The following is a 22,493-nucleotide window of genomic DNA, read 5'->3' on the forward strand; positions in this document are numbered from 1 at the left end:
GGAATTTAGAAAGGTTAGACCTTTATCATCTGTATTAGTTTCCTAGGGCTGCTATAACAAAGAACCACAAACTCAGTGGCTTAAAACAACAGAAATTATTCTTCCACAGTTTTGGGAGGTAGAAATTTGAAATCAAGGAATTGGCAGGGCCATGCTCCCTTCGAGGCTTCTAGGGAATGATCCTTCCTTGCCTTGTCCAGCTTTTAGGAGAACATAAGAGAGTTTAGCAACAGCCTGTCACACCAGTCTAATGAGATCCTTCCAGATGAAAGAGCCTTTAGATGTCTCACCTCTGCCTTAAACTGGGTTCTGTTAAGAGGAGTGGTTCCAGAGAAGACAGGGTAGTGCTTTGGGTAGCAAGATATATTCTTAGGCTCCATCTTCCCTCTTGAAGAGCTAAAGAGAAAATTTTTTGAAAAGAAAATTTTTAGTATTAGTATCCTTTTAAATATTTAGAAAAGGAACACCAAACAGTAAAGTAAAAGAATTGTGGCCAGGCATGGTGGCTCATGCCTATAACCTTAGCACTTTGGGAGGCCGAGGCAGGCAGATAGCTTGAACCCAGGAGTTCAGGACCAGCCTAGCCAATGTGGTGAAACCCTGTCTCTACAAAAAAGATACAAAAATTATCTGGGCATGGTGGTGTGCACCTATAGTCCCATTTACTCAAGTGGGAGAATCACTTGAGCCCCGGGAGGTTGAGGCTACGGTGAGCTGTGATTGCACTACTGCACTTCAGCCTGGGGAACAGAGAGAGGCCCTGTCTCAAAAAATAAAAACAGTATTAAAAAGAATTGTGGATTAAAAACAGCAACAACAACAACAACTTCATTTGGAGCTGGGTGTGGTGGCACATGCCTGTATCCCTAGCTACTTGGGAGGCTGAGATGGGAGGATCACTTGAGCCCAGGAGCTGGAGGTTGCAGTGACCTATGATCACCACTATTATCCAGCCTGGGCAGCACAGCGAGGCCCTGTCTCAAAAAAAAAAAAAAAAACTTGGGCCAGGCACGGTGGCTCACACCTGTAATCCCAGCACTTTAGGAGTGTGAGGCAGAAGGATCACTTGAGCCTAGGAGTTTGAGACCAGCCTGGGAAACATAGGAAGACCCTGTCTCTACAAAAAAAAATACATATTTTTTTTTTGAGACAAGGTCTCACTCTGTTGCCCAGGCTGGAGTGCTGTGGCCTGATCATGATTCGTTATAGTCTTGACCTCCCCAGGCTCACGTGATCCTCCCACCTCAGCCTCCCAAGTAGCTGGAACTAAAGGCACATGCCACCACACCTAGCTAATTTTTGTATTTTTTTATAGAGACAGGATTTTGCCTTATTCCCCAAGCTGGTCCTGAACTTCTGGGCTCAAGCAACCTGAGCTCCTTGGCCTCCCAAAGTGCTGGGATTATAGGTGTGAGCCACCAGGCCAAGCCCCTACAAAATTTTTTTTTTAATTAGGCCAGGCGTGGTGGCTCATGCCTGTAATCCCAACACTTTGGGAGGCCTAAGCAAGTGTATCACTTGAGGCCAGGAGTTAAAGACCAGCCTGGCCAACGTGGTGAAACCCCGTCTCTACTAAAAATACAAAAATTAGCTGGGTGTGGTGGTGCATGCCTGTAATGCCAGCTACTTGGGAGGCTGAGGCATGAGAATCAGCTGAGCCTGGGAGGCAGTCAGGCATGCTGGCATGCGACTATAGTCCCAGCTACTGGTGAGGCTCAGGCTGCAGTGAGCCATGATGTGATTGCATCACTGCGTTCCAGCCTGGTCGACCTTGCAAAGACTCTCTTTCAAAGAAAACAAAAAACCCTTCGTTTGATTGACCTTTCATTTAAAAGGCTGTCTCAACTTTAGTGAAGACAGTACTAGAGGATGGTTCTCTAGAAATATGGAAAAGTTATATATTCAGAATGAAATTTTCTCCTCTTGTAAAAAATGCACATGTTTATACTAAAGTCTTGGGGAGGAAAATTGTTCAAGAGCATTTAATATGCTGCTTACAAGACAGAAGCAAATAACTAATGACTGAAATTTTTATTGTACTTGCCTTAGTTTGCAGGGTTTCACCCTCCAGTGAAGGGGTGGCCCTGCTTTTATACACACTGAACTTAAAAAATGTGCTAAGGAGCGAGGCCGGGTGGCACTCCTCGGTACTACCTGCTGGGAGGCTGAGGAGGAAGTACTCCTTGAGGCCAGGAGTTGGAAGCCACAATGTGCAATGATTGTGTCTGTGAATAACCTCCAGCATAGGCAACATAGTGAGACCTCATCTTTATTTTAAAAAAAGAGAAAAATGTGCTAATAGATATTGATGGTTGTGAGGGTTCAAACCTTCCAGATAATGGTACTAGATACAATATTCTATTTTTCAGAAGTGGATGATAATTAAGAGAATTTTCCATAAGGACAGATTAGCCATCAGTTTATTTATTTTTTCTTTTATTTGTGAAGTATCCTAATTGTTCGAATCACTTTGATCTGGATAGACTATTAGTTTAACAGTTTTTGTTTTGTTTTGTTTTGTTTTTTGAGATGGAGTCTCACTCTGCTGCCCAGGCCAGAGTGCAGCGGTACAATCTCGGCTCACTGCAACCTCCACCTCCCAGGTTCAAGCAATTCTCCTGCCTCAGCCTCCCCGAGTAGCTGGGATTACAGGCATGCGCCACTACGCCAGGCTAATTTTTTTTTTTTTTAGTAGAGACAGGGTTTTACCATGTTGGTTAGGCTGGTCTGGAAATCTGACCTCAGGTGATCCGCCCACCTCGGCCTCCCAAAGTGCCGGGTTTACAGGCGTGAGCCACCGCACCCGTCGCTTTTGTTTCCTTTTGATGGCATTAGATTGTTCATTCATTCATTTGGCAAATATTTATGGAACTTCTACTATATGTGAGGACTGTCCTAGTCACCACGAGTTTATTAATGAGCAAAACAACAAAAATCTCTGCTTTCAAGTGCAAATAAACAAAAACAAGGAACCTGATATGTCAAATAACATGTCAGATGGTAAGAGTTACGAAGAAAAACAAAGTGGGAAAGAAAAGTGCTTAGGAGGGAGGAGTTTAATTTTGAAATCTTACAGCCTTATTTTCTTGCTTTTGCCTTATATATAATCTTAACGGTTTCCCATTTCCACACTAAGCCTCAGTCATTATGTTTTCAGGTAGATATAGTCAAATGAAAAGATCTCAGAACAATTGCAGGGTAAATGGATTTATAACCATGCCTGTGTATCAACTGTTAGAGAGAACTTCATATGCTGTTTACAAGACAGAACCAAATAAGCAGTCTTTAGTATTTCAGCAATTGTGATTATCATTGGTAAAATTATGCTTAGTAAATAAAGTTTAATAATGCAAAGAATAAATTAATTACTTAACAAGACCAGGAATGTGTGGACTTCATAGCAATTTTCTTAAGCGGTGCTCATTTCCCTCTTTTGAAAATAAAATTTAAGTAGGCCATTTTGTCCCACAGAGTGTATAGTAAGAGCTAGTTATATTTAAGTTAATCTTTATCCTTTTCTGCCTGCCAAGGACACAGTTTTATGCCATTTATATTTTTGCACCTTCCTTTCGTTTATTATGTAAGTCCATTAGCTAATATTTATATTCTGTTTTATGTTTTTACTATTTATTTGGACTACCTTGCCCATTAACCCTAATTTTTAAAATCCCTGAGCAAACTTTGTGTTATACTGACCTTTTTTGCTACAGGGCTATTTTCAAGGCCTCCGTATCAAAGATCTACACCCAGGTCTTTGTACATTTTGTTTGTTATTTATATTCTATTCTTCCCCTTTAAAGATCTTCAGGTTGTGTTTATATTCTGTTTCAGAATCTTAATGTGTTTTTTGTGGATCATAATTTTCAGTCACCCCCAATTCTTTTTGTATCCTTTTTACAGTCTTACATTGCTCTTTTGCTTTGGAGACATTTCCAGGGATTCCACTTCAAAGATCTGTAACTAGATCTTTGCACATTTTTCCCTGATATAAACCATAAACCTACTCCTCTTCTTAAGAAACCATTTTGAGAGGGGCTACCTTCCTTGATACCATTGTAAAAAAAGTAAGTATTCTTAGGATAGTGTAATGAATACAGTTCACGAGGATGATAGGTAAGAGCTGAGAAAATTTTAAAAAATAGATTGATACAACATTTGCTCTTTAAAAATCTGGAATATTGGCCAGGCACGGTGCCTCATGCCTGTAATCCCAGCAGTTTGGGAGGCCAAGGCAGGTGGATAACAAGGTCAGGAGTTCAAGGCCAGCCTGGCCAAGATGGTGGAACCCCATCTGTACTAAAAATACAAAAATTAGCTGGGCACGGTGGCTGGAGCCTGTAATTCCAGCTACTCGGGAGGCTGAGGCAGGAGAATCACTTGAGTGGCAGAGGTTGCAGTGAGCTGATATCAAGCCACTGCACTCCAGCTTGGGTGACAGAGTGAGACTCCGTCTCAAAAAAAAAAAAAAAATCTGGAATATTAGAAAGTGATGGGGTTAATTTTTAACCACTCAGAATCCCATCACCATGGAATGTTAAAATGTGATATTATGCTCTTACATAGCAAGGATGGGTGAGCAGGAGAACGGGAATTCACACATCTTGCTTTTGAAACAAAATTAAAATGTTTATAGAATGTTACACTTTTTTATTACAGTATCGTGAACATTCTCATATTTATTATTAGAAATTTGAATTTTTTAATGACTGCATGAGATTTCATTGTATACTACCCTCCACTGTTGAACATTTCGGTTGTTTTGAGTATATTTACTTGATTCTACTGTTGGTTGTAAGATCTGCAAGTAACTCAAAGGCTTTTAGGAAAAAGCATATATTAAACATGCATATGGACTGAAAGATGCATCCTAATTTCAGGAACATTTAAAAGCCAAAATGTGAGTCTTGGAATAAAGGAAATACAGTTTGTTATTACATATATATATGCTGTGATGAACATCTGTAAACCTACATGTTAGACTGCATCTCTGTTTACTTAATTGTATTTATAGAAGGGGCAGGTGATGGCCAGGCATGGTGATTCACGCCTGTAATCCCAGCACTTTGGGAGGCCAAGGCCAGAGGATCACGAGGTCAGGAGATCGAGACCATCCTGGCTAACACAGTGAAACCCCGTCTCTACTAAAAATACAAAAAATTAGCCGGGCGTGGTGGCGGGCACCTGTAGTCCCAGCTACTCGGGAGGCTGAGGCAGGAGAATGGTGTGAACCCGGGAGGCAGAGCATGCAATGAGCCAAGATTGTGCCACTGCATTCCAGCCTGGACGACAGAACGAGACTCCGTCTCAAAAAAAAAAAGGGGTGGGGGGTGGGGGGCAGGTGATATAGTAGACTTTGCCAATAAGATGGCTGACAGACAAGATACTGGCCCTTCTAGAGGAGATTTTATAGAAAATGGAGATAAGTAACTATAATACTCTGTGATAGATACTATAATTGAGGCGTACAGGATGGGTAGCTAACTTAGATTTGGAAGAGTCATAGAACACTTTCTGGAAGCAGTGGCCTCTAATCTATCTGAAAGGTGAATGAAAGTTGGGAGAAAACTTCATGGACAAAGGCTCAGAGGTGAGAGAACTTATTTCATTGGAAACGCTGAGGTTGAAAATTGCAGGAGCTGGGCTGGGCGCGGTGGCTCACATCTGTAATCCCAGCACTTTGGGAGGCTGAGGCGGGCAGATCACTTGAGGTCAGGAGTTCAAGACCAGCCTGGCCAACATAATGAAACCCTTTCTCTACTAAAAAATACTAAAATTAGCCGGGTGTAGTGGCACACACCTGTAGTCCCAGCTACTTGGGAGGCTGAGGCAGGAGAATCACTTGAACCCAGGAGGTGGAGTTTGCAGTGAAATCATGCCACTGCACCCCAGCCTGGGTGACAGCCTGAGACTCCGTCTCAAAAACAAAAGGGGGGGGGAGGTTAGGCAGCTGGGAACAGACACACCTGTAATCCCAGCACTTTGGGAGGCTGAGACAGGCAGATCGCATTGAGCTCAGGAGTTCAAGACTGATCTAGGCAACATGGTAAAACCCTGTCTCTACAAAAAATACAAAAATTAGCTGAGCATTGGTGGCTTGCACCTGTAATCCCAGCTACTTGGGAGGCCAAGGTGGGCGGATCACATGAAGGTCAGGAGTTCGAGACCAGCCTGGCCAACATGGTGAAACCCCATCTCTACTAAAAATACAAAAATTAACCGGGTGGTGTGCACCTGTGATCCCAGCTATTCAAGAGGCTGAGGCAGGAGAATCACTTGAACCCAGGAGGTGGAGGTTGCGGTGAGCCGAGGTCGTGCCACTGTACTCCAGCCTGGGCGACAGAACAAGACTCCATCTCAAACAAACAAACTAAAAAAAACTTTAAAAAGTGTTTTCAAGGGAAGTAGCTGATTTGAAATGAACTGAAGATCCAAACGTAAATAAGTAGAAGTCTTACATGTAAATATTTTAAGAATTTTTACATCAGAGGTGTGAAGAAACAGATGTTAATGTGACTACAGAGGGCCATGAGGGAGACCAGCATGCTTGTCACCTGAAGAGATTCCACTGAGAGAAAGATTGGTGATACAGCAAAGGAGGTCACTAATGGAGCGGGTTGAAAAGACGGGAGAATTGGTCAAGGATGCAGGTGGAAGACACAGTTTTGAGCCTTGGCTAATATATTTTATACTTTGAGATTAGAAGATGAGGATGTTTATGTGCGTGCATTGTCTAAGTAGAAGGCAGGAAGAAGGAGGCAAGGGTACCTGAGTGTGAAGAGTTTGCAGTAGTCTTTGAGGAGAATGGGGAAGAGTTGATAAAAGGCAGGTGAAGTGATTCATGGGTAGTCGTGAGGGAAATTGGGAACTAGTCTGTGTGGGTACGGGAATAGGGAAATGAGGGGATAGTCTTCATCCGGGGTTTGGGGCTCTGGTGGGCAGGTAAGGAGGGAAGTAGAGGATTGTTACAGAGGAGAGAGTGCTAGAATGGGAGTAGTTTAGGTGGCTTTCCACAGACTTTATGTTCATAACAGAAAGACGAGAAAGCACAAGGGGTCTTAAGTGAGAGTCAAGGCATGGAAGAGCTAATGTAATGGGAGATGGGGGTCAGTGGCTAAGATGGTGGAGTTCAGGATTTCTGAGGTAGAGGAGTTCTGGATGACCATTGGATTTAGTGTGATGTCCTGGTTGCATCTAAAGCTGAGTGGAGGTGAAGTTGCATGTTAGGCGACCCCAGAATTTTAAGACAAAGTTATCTATATAGTCTTTGTACTTCCCGTAGCAGGGAAGAAAAGAAAACTGAGCCAGGTTCCAAATTCTTCACTGAATGAAGATGATAGAAAGGAGTGATTAAGGATAATCGCTGGGTGGTTGAGTCTTACACACTAAGCTGGAGCCTGCAGATAGCTAGGCTGGCCACAAGAGGACCTTTGAATAAGGGAAACATTATAAATTTTTAAGCCCCTCATATCATCTAGGGCAGGTCTGGGTCTAGGGCACATGAGTTGAATCATTATTAACTAAAAACAAAGTTATTTGAGCTGGAAGGCAACTTACATCTTCGGCCATACCACCTTGAACGCACCTGTTCTCATCTGAAAGGCAGTTTTGATACCAGCAGTTTAGTAGCGGAGAAGATTATTACAGAACTAGCACTGATTTTATTAATCATTTAGAAACAGAATGGAGGTTACTATACTAGAACATAGTAATTAGGGGAGAAGTGATATAAGATCAGAGGGAATGAAGCAGAGGTCTTTATATTTAGAGTTTTATAGGCCTTGGAAAAGAGCTCAGGTTTTATTTTAAACTCATTTGTCCTGCATATTTTGATACTGAGTTTATATTATAAATATTTTCTAAAAACAACTGATAAACACAAGCTATCACTTCAGAAACACAATCATGAAATTTTAGAGCAAAAAGGAATCACAGTGGTCTTTGAGCACAACTCTTAGACTTTACAGATGAGGACTCACTCTTATGAGTTTGAATCTTTCTATTTATCTTGAGACCAGATATCGCTGTCATCCAGGCTGGAATGCAGGAGTGCAGTCATGGCACACTGCAGCCCCAAACTCCTGGGCTCAAATTATCTTCCCACTTCAGCCTCCCAAGTAGCTAAGGAGGCTAATTTTTTAAATTTTTTGTAGAGACAGAGTCTCACTATGTTGCCTAGGCTGGTCTCGAACTCCTGGCCTCAAGTCATCAGGCCAAAATGCTAGGATTACAGGGGTAAGCCATTGCGCCTAGTCAAGTTTGATAGAAACCTTTCCTTAAAAAGTTGGAAGCTTCATACATTTCTATTCTTTTAGGACGCTAGAATTAAGTAATTCTAAATTATGGGTTTTGAGAATATTCTCCTTTGTATTAAAAAATATTCATAATATTTGAGCAAGTCAAAGCATTGCTATTATATGTCTTAATATAATCAAGGACTAACTCAGTTAAGATTTGACTTATTGTTATGTATGTAAGTATCTAAAGTGTATTGATACTGTGCCTTTTTGACCTCAGTTTTTAAAAATTCTGATTATGGTGATGACAGCACATATCTGGAAAGATACTAAAAACCGTTTGGCTGTATGTTTTAAATGGGTGCATAGTATGGTATTTTAATTATATTTTAACAAAGCTGCTATATATTTTTTAAATAATTGATTTTAAAATGTGTCAGTGCTTTGTGTTGAATGGTTAATGCTTTCTATTTTAAAGATAAGGAACGCATTTTTAAATCATTTAATTGTTTCAGTCGCTGGGTAAGTCGGAGTGCCACTGCACAGCGCAGGAAAGAGCGCCTTCGCCAGCATTCTGAGCACGTTGGGCTGGACAATGACTTGAGGGAGGTATGTGGTCTACCTTCCTGGGGTGCCTCGCAGCAAGCGCCATGAACTAGAATTATTCCTTCCAGCAGATATCATTGTGTAGATTCTTAATGTTCTTTAAAAAAAAAAACTGTTATAGTTTAAAATATTAATCCTTTTGTACAGACATATAGCGGAAAACACCCTTTTTTCCATTTTTGTAATTTCAAGACGTCTATAATAAGGCTCTAAAACAAGTCTTTCTGTGTATTACATCAAGTAAAGATCAAGTTTAGGATAAATTTTTAGTTACTATGTCTCCTATAGGAGAAAAATTGTCTACATGAGAAGCCTAGACATTGCTAAGTTTCAAGCATAATTATAATAAGTACTTGCCTCTGCTTTGTTCTTGGCTTGCTGGCACCATTTTTTTTTCTTGAATCTCTAATTTTTGAAAGTGTTTTAAAACTATTTTTAAATTAAGATCCTTACACTTTATTTGTACTCTTTGAAAATAAGACCATAATTATACAACAAGTAAGTTTTGATTTTTTTCTGTGTGAAATCTGCATATATATATAGATTTATATGTTGCTATGTTGCCCAGGCTGGTCTTGATCTCCTGGGCTCAAGCAGTGCTCCTGCCTCAGGCCTCCCAAAGTATTGGGATTACAGGTGTGAGCTGCCATGCCCAGCCTGATTGTTTTGTTTCTTATGATCAAAAGAGAAATGCAATCAGAAGACTTGTTAACTGTTTTCTAGAATCAGATTTGTAAAAATACAGCAGAAAACATCATCCCAAACATCTCTTGTTTTTGTCGTGTTCATACATATATGATTTTAAACATTTTATTAAGAACTGAAGCATCACCTGTGTAGTGTTTTTTTTTTTTTGGCTACTGTATTTTCTTCCTTCCCTCTCTTTTGCTGTGATTTTATCATGTGCATGCTTGTTCTGCTTGTCTCTTTCTCCCTATCCTTTTCTTTTTTGCTTTCCCGTCATTGGCACTTCTCCATCCTCTTAGCCTTCCGGGGAGCTTTTGGTCTGTCAGAACTCCATGGCATTCTGGGAGTGGGATCAGGGTCCACCTCCTCCTGCACGACTTCCTAAAAAATCCTTCTCTGAGTGCTGCCTGGTATGTTCTTTGCTTGAAAGTACTTTACCAGATGTTCCGCCAATCTTGTCTTTGGTGTTACTTGAATGTTACACATGTTGTGAGTGCACATAGCTCTAGAATGCCTCACATGACCTTGAGATGTGAACTCACACTCCCCATTTTGCTCTCTGCTTCTTAAGTTTAGTCCCTTTCTGTGTTTGTGTGTGCTAATATGAGTAATTCTATGCTGCTGTCATGTAAAACTAATCATTCGGGTCTCTAATCAGTGGGATTTTTTTTGTGTGCTAGATAGCAAATTGCCTTACTTCAAAGGGGGAAATGTATTAAATATACAAACTCCCCTTTATTTAAGCATTTTCCAGAAGTACAGATGTGATTGAATTTCAGATAGCCTTTCTTTTGCTGGGTTTTATCTCCACAGAATTTTGATTTCCCCTTCCTGGTCTGTATTTTATGTGGTCAGAAAATTCAGTCATCAACATAGAATCTCAGTGCCAAGAGGAATCTTTAAGATCATCTTGTCCAATTTGACATGATTAAATCGAAGTCCAAGAGATTTGCCCAGAGTTAAAAGCACACAAAGACAGAGCTGGGCCTATAGCCCAAGACTCCTGAGTTCTAGGCCAATATTCTTCACATTTACCCTGCATGACAGCTTGCACTAACCGCTGTTCGCTCAAGGCAACAAGTAACTTAGAAATCTTGCTTATATTTTTCCCCCATTATGTCATACTAGCTTAAATCTATTTTACAATGGTCTTCTCTTCACAAGTTGAACACCAGGTAAAGGTAAAGGGCTAGGGTGTTTATTAGAAAATTCTGGGAGAGCCTGTGTTTTAAAGAGCAGTTAGTTCAGTGTTTATTGAATAACAGGATATATTTTCACAGGTAGTTCGTAGTGGTTTCATTTGTCTTAAGCAGAAATAAAGAAGAGCACAGTAGTAATCTCAGAAGAAATCTGGGGTTACTTCTAGACTGTATTATAAAAGCATTTCTTGTGAAAAGTCTCTCTCTCTTCTGTATTTTTCATCTTGAAATATGTTTTTTCCTCCAGATGTTATTTTTATCATGACTTGTTTATTTTAAAGGCAGTTGCTCTGTTTTTGCAACTTGCAGAGGCAGCCTCCCTTCTTGCTGTGAAGAGAGGCCTTTTGCTGCCCCCTGTATCCTTTCTGTGCATGTCCATGGAATGTTGCTAGTTCTATGGCTCCAGCAGAGATGCCCAGAAGGAGACTTTGCACATGGCCCTATGGAATCCACTGTTGGCTGATAACTGTACCTGCCCCATATGTACTGAGGGCTCAGTAAATTGGTCACTCATAGGACAGTCGCCATCTAGCTTGTTTTCCTTTATATAAAACAGGACATAAACTTTAAACAGTGCTTAATTTTTTGTTTTTGAGACGGAGTCTCGCTCTGTCACCAAGCTGGAATGCAGTGGCGTGATCTTGGCTCACTGCAACCTCCACCTCCTGGTCTTCCTGCCTAGGCCTCCCAAGTAGCTGGAACTACAGGCACGAACCACGCCCAGCTAATTTTTTTTTTTTTTTTGTATTTTTTGTATTTTTAGTAGAGATGGGGTTTCACCATGTTGGCCAGGATGGTCTCGATCTCTTGACCTTGTGATCCTCCCACCTCGGCCCCCCAAAGTGCTGGGATTACAGGCGTGAGCAACCTTGACCAGCCGACAGTGGTTAATTTTTAATCCAATAATTGACTTTAAGAGGTATTCAGGGGCCAGGTGTAGTGGCTTACACCTTTAATCCCAGCACTTTGGGAGGACAAGGCGGGCAGATCACTTGAGAACAGGAGTTCGAGACCAGCCTGGCCAACATGGTGAAACCCCACCTCTACTAAAAATACAAAAATTAGCCGGGTGTGGTGGCATGTGCCTGTAGTCCCAGCTACTCAGGAGGCTGAGGCAGGAGAATTGCTTGAATCTGGGAGGCGGAGGCTGCAGTGAGCTGAGATCCTGCCACTGCACTCCAGCCTAGGCAGCAGACCAAGACTCTGTCTCAAAACAAAACAAAAACCAAACAAACAAAAAAGTATTCAGGCTGGGCAGTGGCTCACGCCTATAATCCCAACAGTTTGGGAGGCTGAGGTGGGGAGATCATTTGAGATCGGGAGTTCGAGACCAGCCTGGCCAACATGGTGAAACCCCATCTCTACGAAAAATACAAAAATTAGCCAGATGTTGTAGCTCGTGCCTATAATGCCAGCTACTTGGGAGGCTGAGGCAGGAGAATCGCTTGAACCCAGGAGGCGGAGGTTACAGTGAGCCAAGATTGCACCTACTGCACTACAGCCTGGGCAACAGAGCGAGACTCTGTCTTAAAACAAAACAAAAAACAACAACAGAAAAAACAGGCAGGGCGTGGTGGCTCATGCCTGTAATCCCAGCACTTTGGGAGGCCAAGGTGAGTGGATCACTTGAGGTCAGGAATTTGAGACCAGCCTGGCCAACATGGCGAGACCCCGTCTCTACTAAAAATATAAAAATTAGCCGGGTGTGGTGGCCAGCACCTGTAATCCCAGCTACTCGACAGGCTGAGGCAGGAGAATTGCTTGAATCCAGGAGGCAGAGTTTGCGGTGAGCCACGACCGAGCCACTGCACTCCAGCCTGGGTGACAGAACAAGACTTCGTCTCAAGAAAAAAAAAATAATAAATAAATAAATAAAAACTAACCTTCAGACCATTTCTATAGACCTTGTTACATTTGACTTCTCTGCTGGTAATGGTTGATAGATTTTAAAAATCAAATAAACTCCCTGGGCAGGGTGGCTCATGCAGGTAATCCCAGCACTTTGGGAGGCCGAGGCGGGCAGATCACGAGGTCAGGAGTTTGAGACCAGCCCGACCAACATAGTGAAACCCTGTCTCTACTAAAAATACAAAAATTACGGCCGGGTGTGGTGGCTCACGCCTGTAATCCCAGCACTTTGGGAGGCCGAGGTGGGTGGATCACAAGGTCAGGAGTTTGAGACCAGCCTGACCAACATGGTGAAACCCTGTCTCTATTAAAAATATAAAAATTAGCCGGGCATGGCTGGGTGCGGTGGCTCACGCCTGTAATCCCAGCACTTTGGGAGGCCGAGGCGGGTGGATCACGAGGTCAGGAGATTGAGACCATCCTGGCTAACACAGTGAAAGCCCATCTCTACTAAAAATACAAAAAATTAGCCGGGCGTGGTGGCGGGCGCCTTGTAGTCCCAGCTACTTGGGAGGCTGAGGCAGGAGAATGGCGTGAACCCAGGAGGCGGAGCTTGCGGTGAGCCAAGATCACGCCACTGCACTCCAGCCTGGGCGACACAGCAAGACTCCGTCTCAAAAATAAATAAATAATTAGCCAGGCGTGGGATGTGTACCTGTATTCCCAGCTACTCAGGAGGCTGAGGCAGGAGAATTGCTTGCACCTGGGAGGCAGAGGTAGCAGTTAGCTGAGATTGCGCCACTGCACTTCAGCCTGGGTGACAGATCGAGATTCCATCTCAAAAAATAAAAGTAAACTCTGCAGTTCTCATAACATTTATGTATACTTCTTTCTGCTGCAAACATTTTTTTTTTTTTTTTTTTTGAGATGGAGTCTTGCTTTTGTCACCTAGGCTGGAGCGCGATGGCACGATCTTGGCTCACTGCAACATCCACCTCCCAGATTCAAGCAATTCTCCTGCCTCAGCCTCCCGAGTAGCTGGGATTACAGGCGCCCGCCACATTTTTGTATTTTTAGTAGAGAAGGAGTTTCACCATGTTGGCCAGGCTGGTCTCAAACGCCTGGACTCTGCTTCAAACATTTTTAAGAGGGTCGAAGAAATAAGGGAAAATTGAGAATTAGAGACAACTGTTAAAATGATTGGACTGGAAAAAAAATTATTTTGTTAATTTTGCCTTTCGTCACAAAGGTTGGGAGGTAGCAGGTAAACTGATTAGTTGAATCCCTAATCAGTGGGATTTTTTTTATTTGTACCAGACTTAGCAGATTACTTTTCTTCCAAAGGAGAAATATATTAAATGTACAAACTCTCTTTTTTAAAGAATGCAAAGGATTTTACACATCTTCTTTTATAATATCAAGCTCTCCTCTGAAGATAGTAAGGGTAGATTTCACATATGTGCCCGTGGGAGGATGTGCTGGCTTGCCGCCTCAGTCTCCCTGCTGCCCCTCACTACCAGCCAATAAACTGCTACTTTTACTATATAATGTAGAGCAGTTATTCTCTAAATATGGTCCTGAGTCACTTGGACTTTTTTGGAAAATTCTGCCCTGTGATCCTGATGTAAACATAAGGCATCCACATGGTTTTTTTTTTTTTTTTTTTTTTGAGATGGAGTCTCACTCAGTTGCCCAGGCTGGAGTGCAGTGACGCCATCTCCACTCACTGCAATCTCCACCTCCCAGATTCAAGCGATTCTTCTGCCTCAGCCTCCCAAGTAGCCGGGATTACAGGCATCCACCACCACGCCTGACTAATTTTTGTATTTTTAGTAGAGACAGGGTTTTGACCATGTTGGCCAGGCTGGTCTCGCACTCCTGACTTCTGGTGATCCACCCACCTCGGCCTCCCAAAGTGCTGGGATTACAGACGTGAGCCACCGCCTGGCCTCTGGATGAACTTTTATAGACAGCATAGAAAGAAGAGAGAGAGCACATGTCTTGCACTAATCACATGTAGTGATTTTTTTAATAGAAATTCACTATCCAAAGCTCAAGAGCATTTGGTTAAGTTTCTGTGATACCTTAGAGTTACCACAAACCCCAAAAGTAGCACTGTAATTCACTTTCTCTTGATTATAGAACAAGGCAAGGTAGGGCTTTAGCAAAAACATCACAGAAAGAGGCCACCTTCACTTGGAGCACATCGTGCTTTTCAGAGTGATCCTATAGCCTTTTGGGGAGGTAGGGGGCATGTTTTGTGCCCATTTAACAAGCTGAGATGCACAAACATTAGTTGATACGCCTGAGTCATAAAATTAGTTACAACCAGATTCGAAAGCTCCTGATTTTACTGTTGTGACTTGATTATAGAGCAAAGGGTTAGATTGGAGAGCACTGCCCGGGAGACTAGAGGTATGTGAAGTCTTGCTGTATGGGGAAAGGAGTGGAGGAAATCAGTGATCTGAGAACCACTGGGCTCCTGCAGAACCTTGGATTTGTGATCTAAACACCTAAATTTTTTTGTCCCAACCACAATCCTGACACAACCTTTTGTATTCCCAATAAAAAGACTAAACAAAATGAAATGTCATCTTACTTTGAATGAGTTTTAATGTGGTGGGGTTTCTGTCACTTTACTTCTCACAGGAGTTAACAGTTGTTATGGGGTGGCATATGAGTGTCCTCTGTCTTTTAGTACACTAAAACATTAATTGTTGTTATATGCACATACACTTACGGACTTTTTTGCATTTCATTTGTCTCTGCACTTGTTTGTATAAGGTTAAGAAGATTAGAAGAATAGCTAATGTGTATGCATTAAAAATACTCCTTAATTTTTAGAAATATATGCAAGAGGCACGAAGTTTAGGAAAAAACCTGAGGCAACCCAAACTGTCAGACCTCTCTCCTGCAGTTATTGCACAGACCAACTGTAAATTCGTAGAAGGCTTATTAAAAGAATGTAGAATGAAGGTATGTATTATTCACTGACGCCAGACAGTGTGCATTCATGTTTACACCATGTGTGAGGCGAAGATGAACTGAGTTAACCCCCATTTAAGCATGTAATTTTACTAGAAGAAAACTTTTACTGTGGCATTGACCTCATGTGCTCTTTACTGGGGTATTGAACCTCCATGGGTTCTTCATTGCCCACAGAATCAACGACATGAGAGCCTTGTACCATTTTTCTCACCTTTTCAGACATTGCTGTCCTCCTCACCAACATAAACAGATGTCTTAAGCCACTCATGATTTGTCAGGAATGTTGTTATCTTGTGTGAAAGGCAACACTTTTGTGTCTGTGTATGCACCTGTGTACAACCTTATTTGTGCCTGTACATGGTTTTTGTCCCTATAAGGAAAAATACCTTAGCTGTGTTGTAGGTTTGTGTATATTGCACAACATTCTCTTCTCAGAAACCTCTGTTTATTGGAGGTAGCAGTACAAACTAACAAAACTTAAAACACCATTTTAGCTAATAATTTTATTTATTTATTTGACAGTCATTTCTTGAGTACCTTCTCTGCATATTCAATAAATGTACTATTTTCAGCATCAGTATATAGTGGTGAATTAAAGTTCTTGCCTAAAAGAGCTACATTCTCTCTCATTTTACATTTTGTAAAAGCTACTAAGACTGATGCAAATTAACTTACATGAAACTGATTTCCATTTTCTTTCCATTTTTTGGTGCATGCTTGATGAACAAAGAAAAAATAAAAAAGGAGAAGGAAAGTCCTGGTTCATTCACAAATTAGAGTTCTCAAAAAATGTAGAGCTGCCCATTTGTATTCTGGTTTTTACCTAAGTGCAGTCAAAAACTAAGTCCAAGAATCTTTAGTATGCTAAGATGCTGGGGCAGTGATAGGGCAAGTTGTAGTGGCAGGATGGGGTTCCATATTCTGACAGTACATTTTCTTTTTTTATTGTTTTTTGTTTTTTGAGACAGAGTCTTGCTCTATCACCCAGCAGGCTGGAATGCAGTGGCATGTGATCTCAGCTCACTGCAACCTCTACCTCCCGGGTTCAAGCGATTCTTCTGCCTCGGCCTCCCAAATAACTGGGATTACAGGCGTGTGCCACTACTGCCCGGCTAACTTTTGTATTTTTAGTAGAGACAGGGTTTCACCACGTTGGCCAGGCTGGTCTCGAACTCCTGACCTCAGGTGATCCACTCGCCTGGGCCTCCCAAAGTGCTGGGATTACAGGTGTGAGCCACCATGCCCAGCCGTGACAGTACATTTTCTAGGTCTGCTGTAATTCCCCAGTATCACAGAAGTTAATAATTTGACAACTGTTGTACATAAGCATCTTTTCAACATGGGGATGCCTTACAAATATTATCTTATTTTCTCTTTAGTCACACTCCATTTTTCTGACAAAATAGTAACATATAAATTATATTAGTCCAGTTAGTTGACCACCAAGATTAAGAGATTTTTTTTCCCAAGGTGATTACAAATCTGCAAATAGAAGTACAATGAAGGGAAACCAAGTCTCCTACTTCAGTAATTGACTTGTTGATTTTTGGTTTCACTGCTGGGCTGCCATATGACTACACATGATATTCTTAGACAAAGCGCATGTTGGTGGAGAAGATGGGACATGAAGCGGTGGAACTTGGCCATGGAGAAGCAAACATCACCGGCCTGGAGGAGAACACCTTGATCGCCAGCCTCTGTGACCTGCTGGAGAGGATATGGAGCCATGGCTTGCAGGTCAAGCAGGTAACAGTTTTAGGAGGTCCTGGTGCCCTGGCCAGTTAAGAGCCCTGTGAAGAAATGTAACAAGGAGACAAATATGTCATTTAAAAAAAAAAATAGGCTCTTTTGTCACAAGGCGACTAGAAAAATGCCACAGGCATTTTAATTTCAGGAAAAGAAAATATAAGCCATGAGCAGGAGGTGGTTTGGGGATCTTTCCTGCTAAGCAGGAAAGGATGAACTAGCACACCATTGCAGAGGCTGTATCCCTAGTAAGTTCCATTAAACGTTTGCCTTTGTCGCTGTCCAGAATAAACAGTTCCTTACCATTTTCAGTTATCTAATAAGTCAGGGCGAAATCATTCAAATGGTCTCTTTGCTTTTGTCTCTAGTCTCCCTTTCTGATTTTTTTCTGACGTGTGCATGTTTCTTTCTTCTTCCCTTTTTCTCTTTCTCTCACCTCGATTTTTTTCTCTTATCGCCACTCCATATATCCAAACATATTTTACATGTAGATGTACACAAGTACATTCTGTGCTGCTAGAGCGTTTTAATTCCATGGTTACTAATGTAGCCAATGTAGACAGCCCTAATTACATACAACTAAGTAACAACCTAGCAGACATCAGAAATCTGCTGCCTGCCATGCTGGCCCTTTGCTTAGCTGCTTCCTTTTCCCAGGCTCCTGCCAGTCTTCTCAGCGAGGCAAAGGATGACCTTTATGATACATGCAGAAGATGCTCAGAATGTCATACAACTAGGCATAAGTGAGCTTGGATCACCAAACTTCTAAATGGCTATTGGAATATGAATGATTTGGATGAGAAATTATTTTTTGATGAATTATTTCTTATAAAATGAAATTTTTACACACCTTGTACTTTCAGGGGAAGTCGGCTTTGTGGTCACATTTAATTCAATTTCAGGACAGAGAAGAGAAACAAGAGCACCTTGCAGAATCACCAGGTATGACATCATTGGTAAAGAACTAGCAGCACTGGACTCTGAGAAGACTCAATACTATATGGCCTTGTCTTGATCTCTTTCTCTCTCAAGCTAAAATTTACTCATTTTGCCAATAATGGGATAAAGTAGAAGGAGCAATATTACTTACTAACTGTGAGACCTGGGAAAAGTTACTTGCCCTTTCTGAAGTCCTGCTTCGTCATCTATAAAATAGGAAAATGAGATTACCTAGGCTGGAATGGTCATGCTGATCAACTAAGGTATCATGTGAAAACCCCCAATGAATTGTAAATGGCCACACAAGGATACATTACTCTCACTAGCATTAGAATTTTTTTTTCTTAAAAGTTTTATGCTGGGCGCGGTGGCTCACACCTGTAATCCCACCACTTTGGGAGGCCAAGGTGGGCAGATCACCTGAGGTTAGGAGTTTGAGACCAGCCTGGCCAACATGGTGAAACCCCAACTCTACAAAAAATACAAAAATTAGCTGGGCGTGGTGGCAGGTGCCTGTAGTCCCAGCTACTTGGGAGGCTGAGGCAGGAGAATCACTTGAACTCAGGAGGCAAAGGTTGCAGTGAGCTCAAAAGGCGCCACTGCACTGCAGCCTGGGTGACAGAGCAAGACTCCATCTCAAAAAAAAAAAAAAAGTTTTTGTAACCATCATTAATCTTTCAGGGAGAAAATATGTACATATGTCTCAAAAATTTCAGGATTTGAATCTATTCAATTTATAGAAAATATAACATGTTAGAAGGGTCATAATTTTTTACCTAATTATGTAGGGTTTTTTAAGCTAAGTGTTCTACCTACTATGTATTTTTCACAACAACACATGCTTTTCTTTATGTAAAATAACCATCTATTTCACAAAAAAGTAGAAGTAACTGTGGGAAGCTAATTGAGATAAAATGCTTTATACTGAATCAGCCATTTCGGAACCTTTTCAAAAAGTATGGATTACTTTGAACATTCAGAAATGTTTTAGATGGAGTCTCAATCTTGTCACCCAGGTTGGAGTACAGTGGTGCGATCTCGGCTCACTGCAACCTCTGCCTCCCAGGTTCAAGTGATTCTCCTGCCTCAGCCTCCTGAGTAGCTGGGATTACAGGTGCATATCCATGCCCAGCTAATTTTTTTTTTTGAGACAGAGTCTCTCTGTGTCGCCCAGGCTGGAGTGCAGTGGTGCGATCTCGGCTCACTGCAAGCTCCACCTCCCGGGTTCATGCCGTTCTCCTGCCTCAGCCTCCCGAGTAGCTGGGACTACAGGTGCCCGTGACCACACCCAGCTGTTTTTTTTTTTGTTTCTGTATTTGTAGTAGAGACGGGGTTTCACCTTGTTAGCCAGGATGGTCTCAATCTCCTGACCTCATGATCCACCCGCCTCAGCCTCCCAAAGTGCTGGGATTACAGGAGTGAGCCACCGCGCCCGGCCGTAATTTTGTATTTTTAGTAGAGACAGGGTTTCTCCGTGTTGGTCAGGCAAGTCTCGAACTTCCGACCTCAAGTGATCCATCCGCCTTGGCCTCCCAAAGCGCTGGAATAACAGGCGTGAGCCACCGTGCCTGACCTTAAAGACCCTTTTATTCATCCTAATTTCTTTTCCCTTACTGCCCCTAGAGGGCAACACTACCCTAAATGTAGTATTTATTGTTAGAAACCTAGTGTTTAAATGTATTTAATCAGACAGCTAGGAATGTAAGCTGACTACATTGCCCTGGAGCTCCTGTAATCAGAATGCCAAGGTTCTGTTGTCCTTGGCTGTAACTATATTTATAAAGATTCAGATCAAGTTTAAAAGCATTCTCTAGTGTCCATCTCCTCTGCCAGTTTTTCTGTTAAAAAAATAGAAATGAGGCCAGGCGTGGTGACTCAACTTCTGTAATCCCAGCACTTTGGGAGGGCGAGGCAGGCGGATTACCTGAGATCAGGAGTTCAAGACCAGCCTGGTCAATATGGTGAAACCCTGTCTCTACTAAAAATTAAAAAAAATTAGCCGGGCATGGTGGTGCGCATCTGTAATCCCAGCTACTCAGGAGACTGAGTCAGGAGAATCGCTTGAACCTGGGAGGCAGAGGTTGCAGTGAGCCAAGATTGCGCCACTGCATGCCAGCCTGGGCAACAGAGCGAGACTCCGTCTCAAAAAATACATATATTTATTAGAATATGAAATATGCATTAAAACATCAGTTTAAATTGAAATCTCTCATTCTTAAGGAATAAGTTGTAATTATGCAAAAATTAACAGTTTTTAAAATCTGATTTTCCACCAAATACTTCTTTTGCCAATTAGTAAGCTTCCTAATTAATGGCAATAAACAGTCTGCATTGTCATATTTAGGAAAGATCCTTAAAGATTTATGATGGGCTGGGCACGGTGACTCATGCCTGTAATCCTAGCACTTTGGGAGGCCTAGGTGGATGGGTCACTTGAGATCAAGAGTTCGAGACCAGCCTGGCCAACCTGGTGAAACCCACTCTCTACTAAAAATACAAAAATTAGCCAGGCATGGTGGCAGGTGTCTGTAATCCCAGCTACTCAGGAGGGTGAGGTAGGTGAATCGCTTGAACCTGGAAGATGGAGGTTGCATTGAGCCAAGACTGCTCCGCCGTACTCCAGCCTGGGCAATGAAGTGAGACTCCATGTCAAAAAAAAAAAAAATTTATGATGGGTTTGAACATTATTCTTACTAGCATTGAATCATGATGAGACTAGTTGCTGGATTATTATCATGAGTCTTCAGAAGCAGCACTAAACAGGAGTCAGAGACATTTTAAGAGTTGCAGAGGAATGGAAAGATAGGGACCATAGTGGGTAGGCAGTATTAATTTTGACCTAGTGATCACCGCACCTAGTAGTTTGAAATCCTATTTCTGAGAAAGAATTTCAGAATACAATTAGTCCTAGAACAAAGACTGTTCTTAACATATCACTCAAAAGTTTTAACCTTTAAATTTGTTGGGAGGACTGGGTATGGTGGCTCACGCCTGTAATTCCAGCACTGTGGGAGCTCAAGGAGGGCAAATTACTTGAGGCCAGAAGTTCAACACCAGCCTGGCCAACATGGTGAAACCCCGTCTCTACTAAAAATATAAAAGTCAGCCGGGTATGGTGGTGCACACCTGTAATCCCAACTATTCAGGAGGCTGAGGCATGAGTATCTCTTGAACCCAGGAGGCAGAGGTTGCAGTGAGCCAAGATCATGCCATTGCCCTCCAGCTTGGGCAACAGAGCAAGATGCTGTCGCAAAAAAAAAAAAAAAAAAAAAAAAAAAAAAAACTGTTGGGAGGCTGGGTATGGTGACCCAGTTCTGTAATCCCAACACTTTGGGAGGCCAAGGTGGAAGGATCACTTGAGCCCAGGAGTTTGAGACCAGCTGAGGTAACATAGTGAGACCCAGTCTCTACAAAAAAAAATTTTTTTTCTTAATTAGCCAGGTATAGTGACACATGCTTGTGGTCCCAGATGCTTGGGAGGCTGAGGTGGGAGGATCACTTCAGCCCAGGGGGTGGAGGCTACAGTGAGTGCTGTGATCCCACCACTGCACTCTAGCTTGGGTGACAGAGCAAGACCTTGTCTCCAAAAAATAATAATAATAAATAAAAACGTTGAGCCAGGTCTTAAACTTTGCACCTTCAGACAAAGTTCTACTAAACTGGAAATGGATTTTGGCAGGGGGTAGGTGTAGAGCCCTTCCACTGAAGGGAGTGGAAATGCTGCCTTTTTTCTTTTTTTTTTTTTTTTTTGAGATGGAGTTTCGCTCTTGTTGCCCAGGCTGGAGTGCAGTGGCACAGTCTTGGCTCACTGCAACCTCCACTTCCTGGGTTCAAGCGATTCTCCTGCCTCAGCCTCCTGAATACCTGGGGTTACAGGTGTGTGCCACCACACCTGGTGAATTTTTCTATTTTTGGTAGAAACGGGGTTCACTACGTTGGCCAGGCTGGTGTCGAACTCCTGACCTCAGGTGATCCACCCGCTTCAGCCTCCCAAAGTGCTGGGATTACAGGTGTAAGCCACTGTGCCTGGCCAGAAATGCTGCTTTTAAGTGGTTATTCTGGATCTAACCCAGGAATTTTGAGTCACTCTTCATCTTCATCAGAAATTTTCTACTAATTACTTACCTACCTGTAGACTGTACATGGTTCTGTAGAAACATACAGTCTCTGCCCTCTACAAACGCGCTGTCTGTGCTACATTTATAAAATTCACCACTCCAAATAGAAAATAAATAAAATGTTGAAC

At 42.2% G+C, this 22,493-nt stretch overlaps 1 protein-coding gene across 6 annotated transcripts in view; it reads left to right on the plus strand.

Annotated features, from left to right (window-relative positions):
* The window catches only part of DENND5B (DENN domain containing 5B), a 209,941-nt gene that overhangs the window by 150,531 nt on the left and 36,917 nt on the right, over nt 1-22,493 (plus strand). For 4 of the 6 annotated variants that reach the window (XM_055280095.2, XM_055280098.2, XM_055280094.2 and 1 more), the window contains 4 exons: nt 8,750-8,843; nt 15,419-15,550; nt 17,156-17,308; nt 18,172-18,250. In XM_055280095.2, coding sequence (XP_055136070.1) covers nt 8,750-8,843; nt 15,419-15,550; nt 17,156-17,308; nt 18,172-18,250 — 458 coding nt within the window. Of the gene's footprint in view, nt 1-8,749; nt 8,844-15,418; nt 15,551-17,155; nt 17,309-18,171; nt 18,265-21,939; nt 21,959-22,493 lie in introns of all 6 variants that reach the window. The other 2 variants (XM_055280097.2, XM_055280099.2) reach the window with 1 other exon arrangement.

This window comes from Symphalangus syndactylus, chromosome 5 (assembly GCF_028878055.3).
Source record: "Symphalangus syndactylus isolate Jambi chromosome 5, NHGRI_mSymSyn1-v2.1_pri, whole genome shotgun sequence".
NCBI lineage: Eukaryota > Metazoa > Chordata > Mammalia > Primates > Hylobatidae > Symphalangus > Symphalangus syndactylus.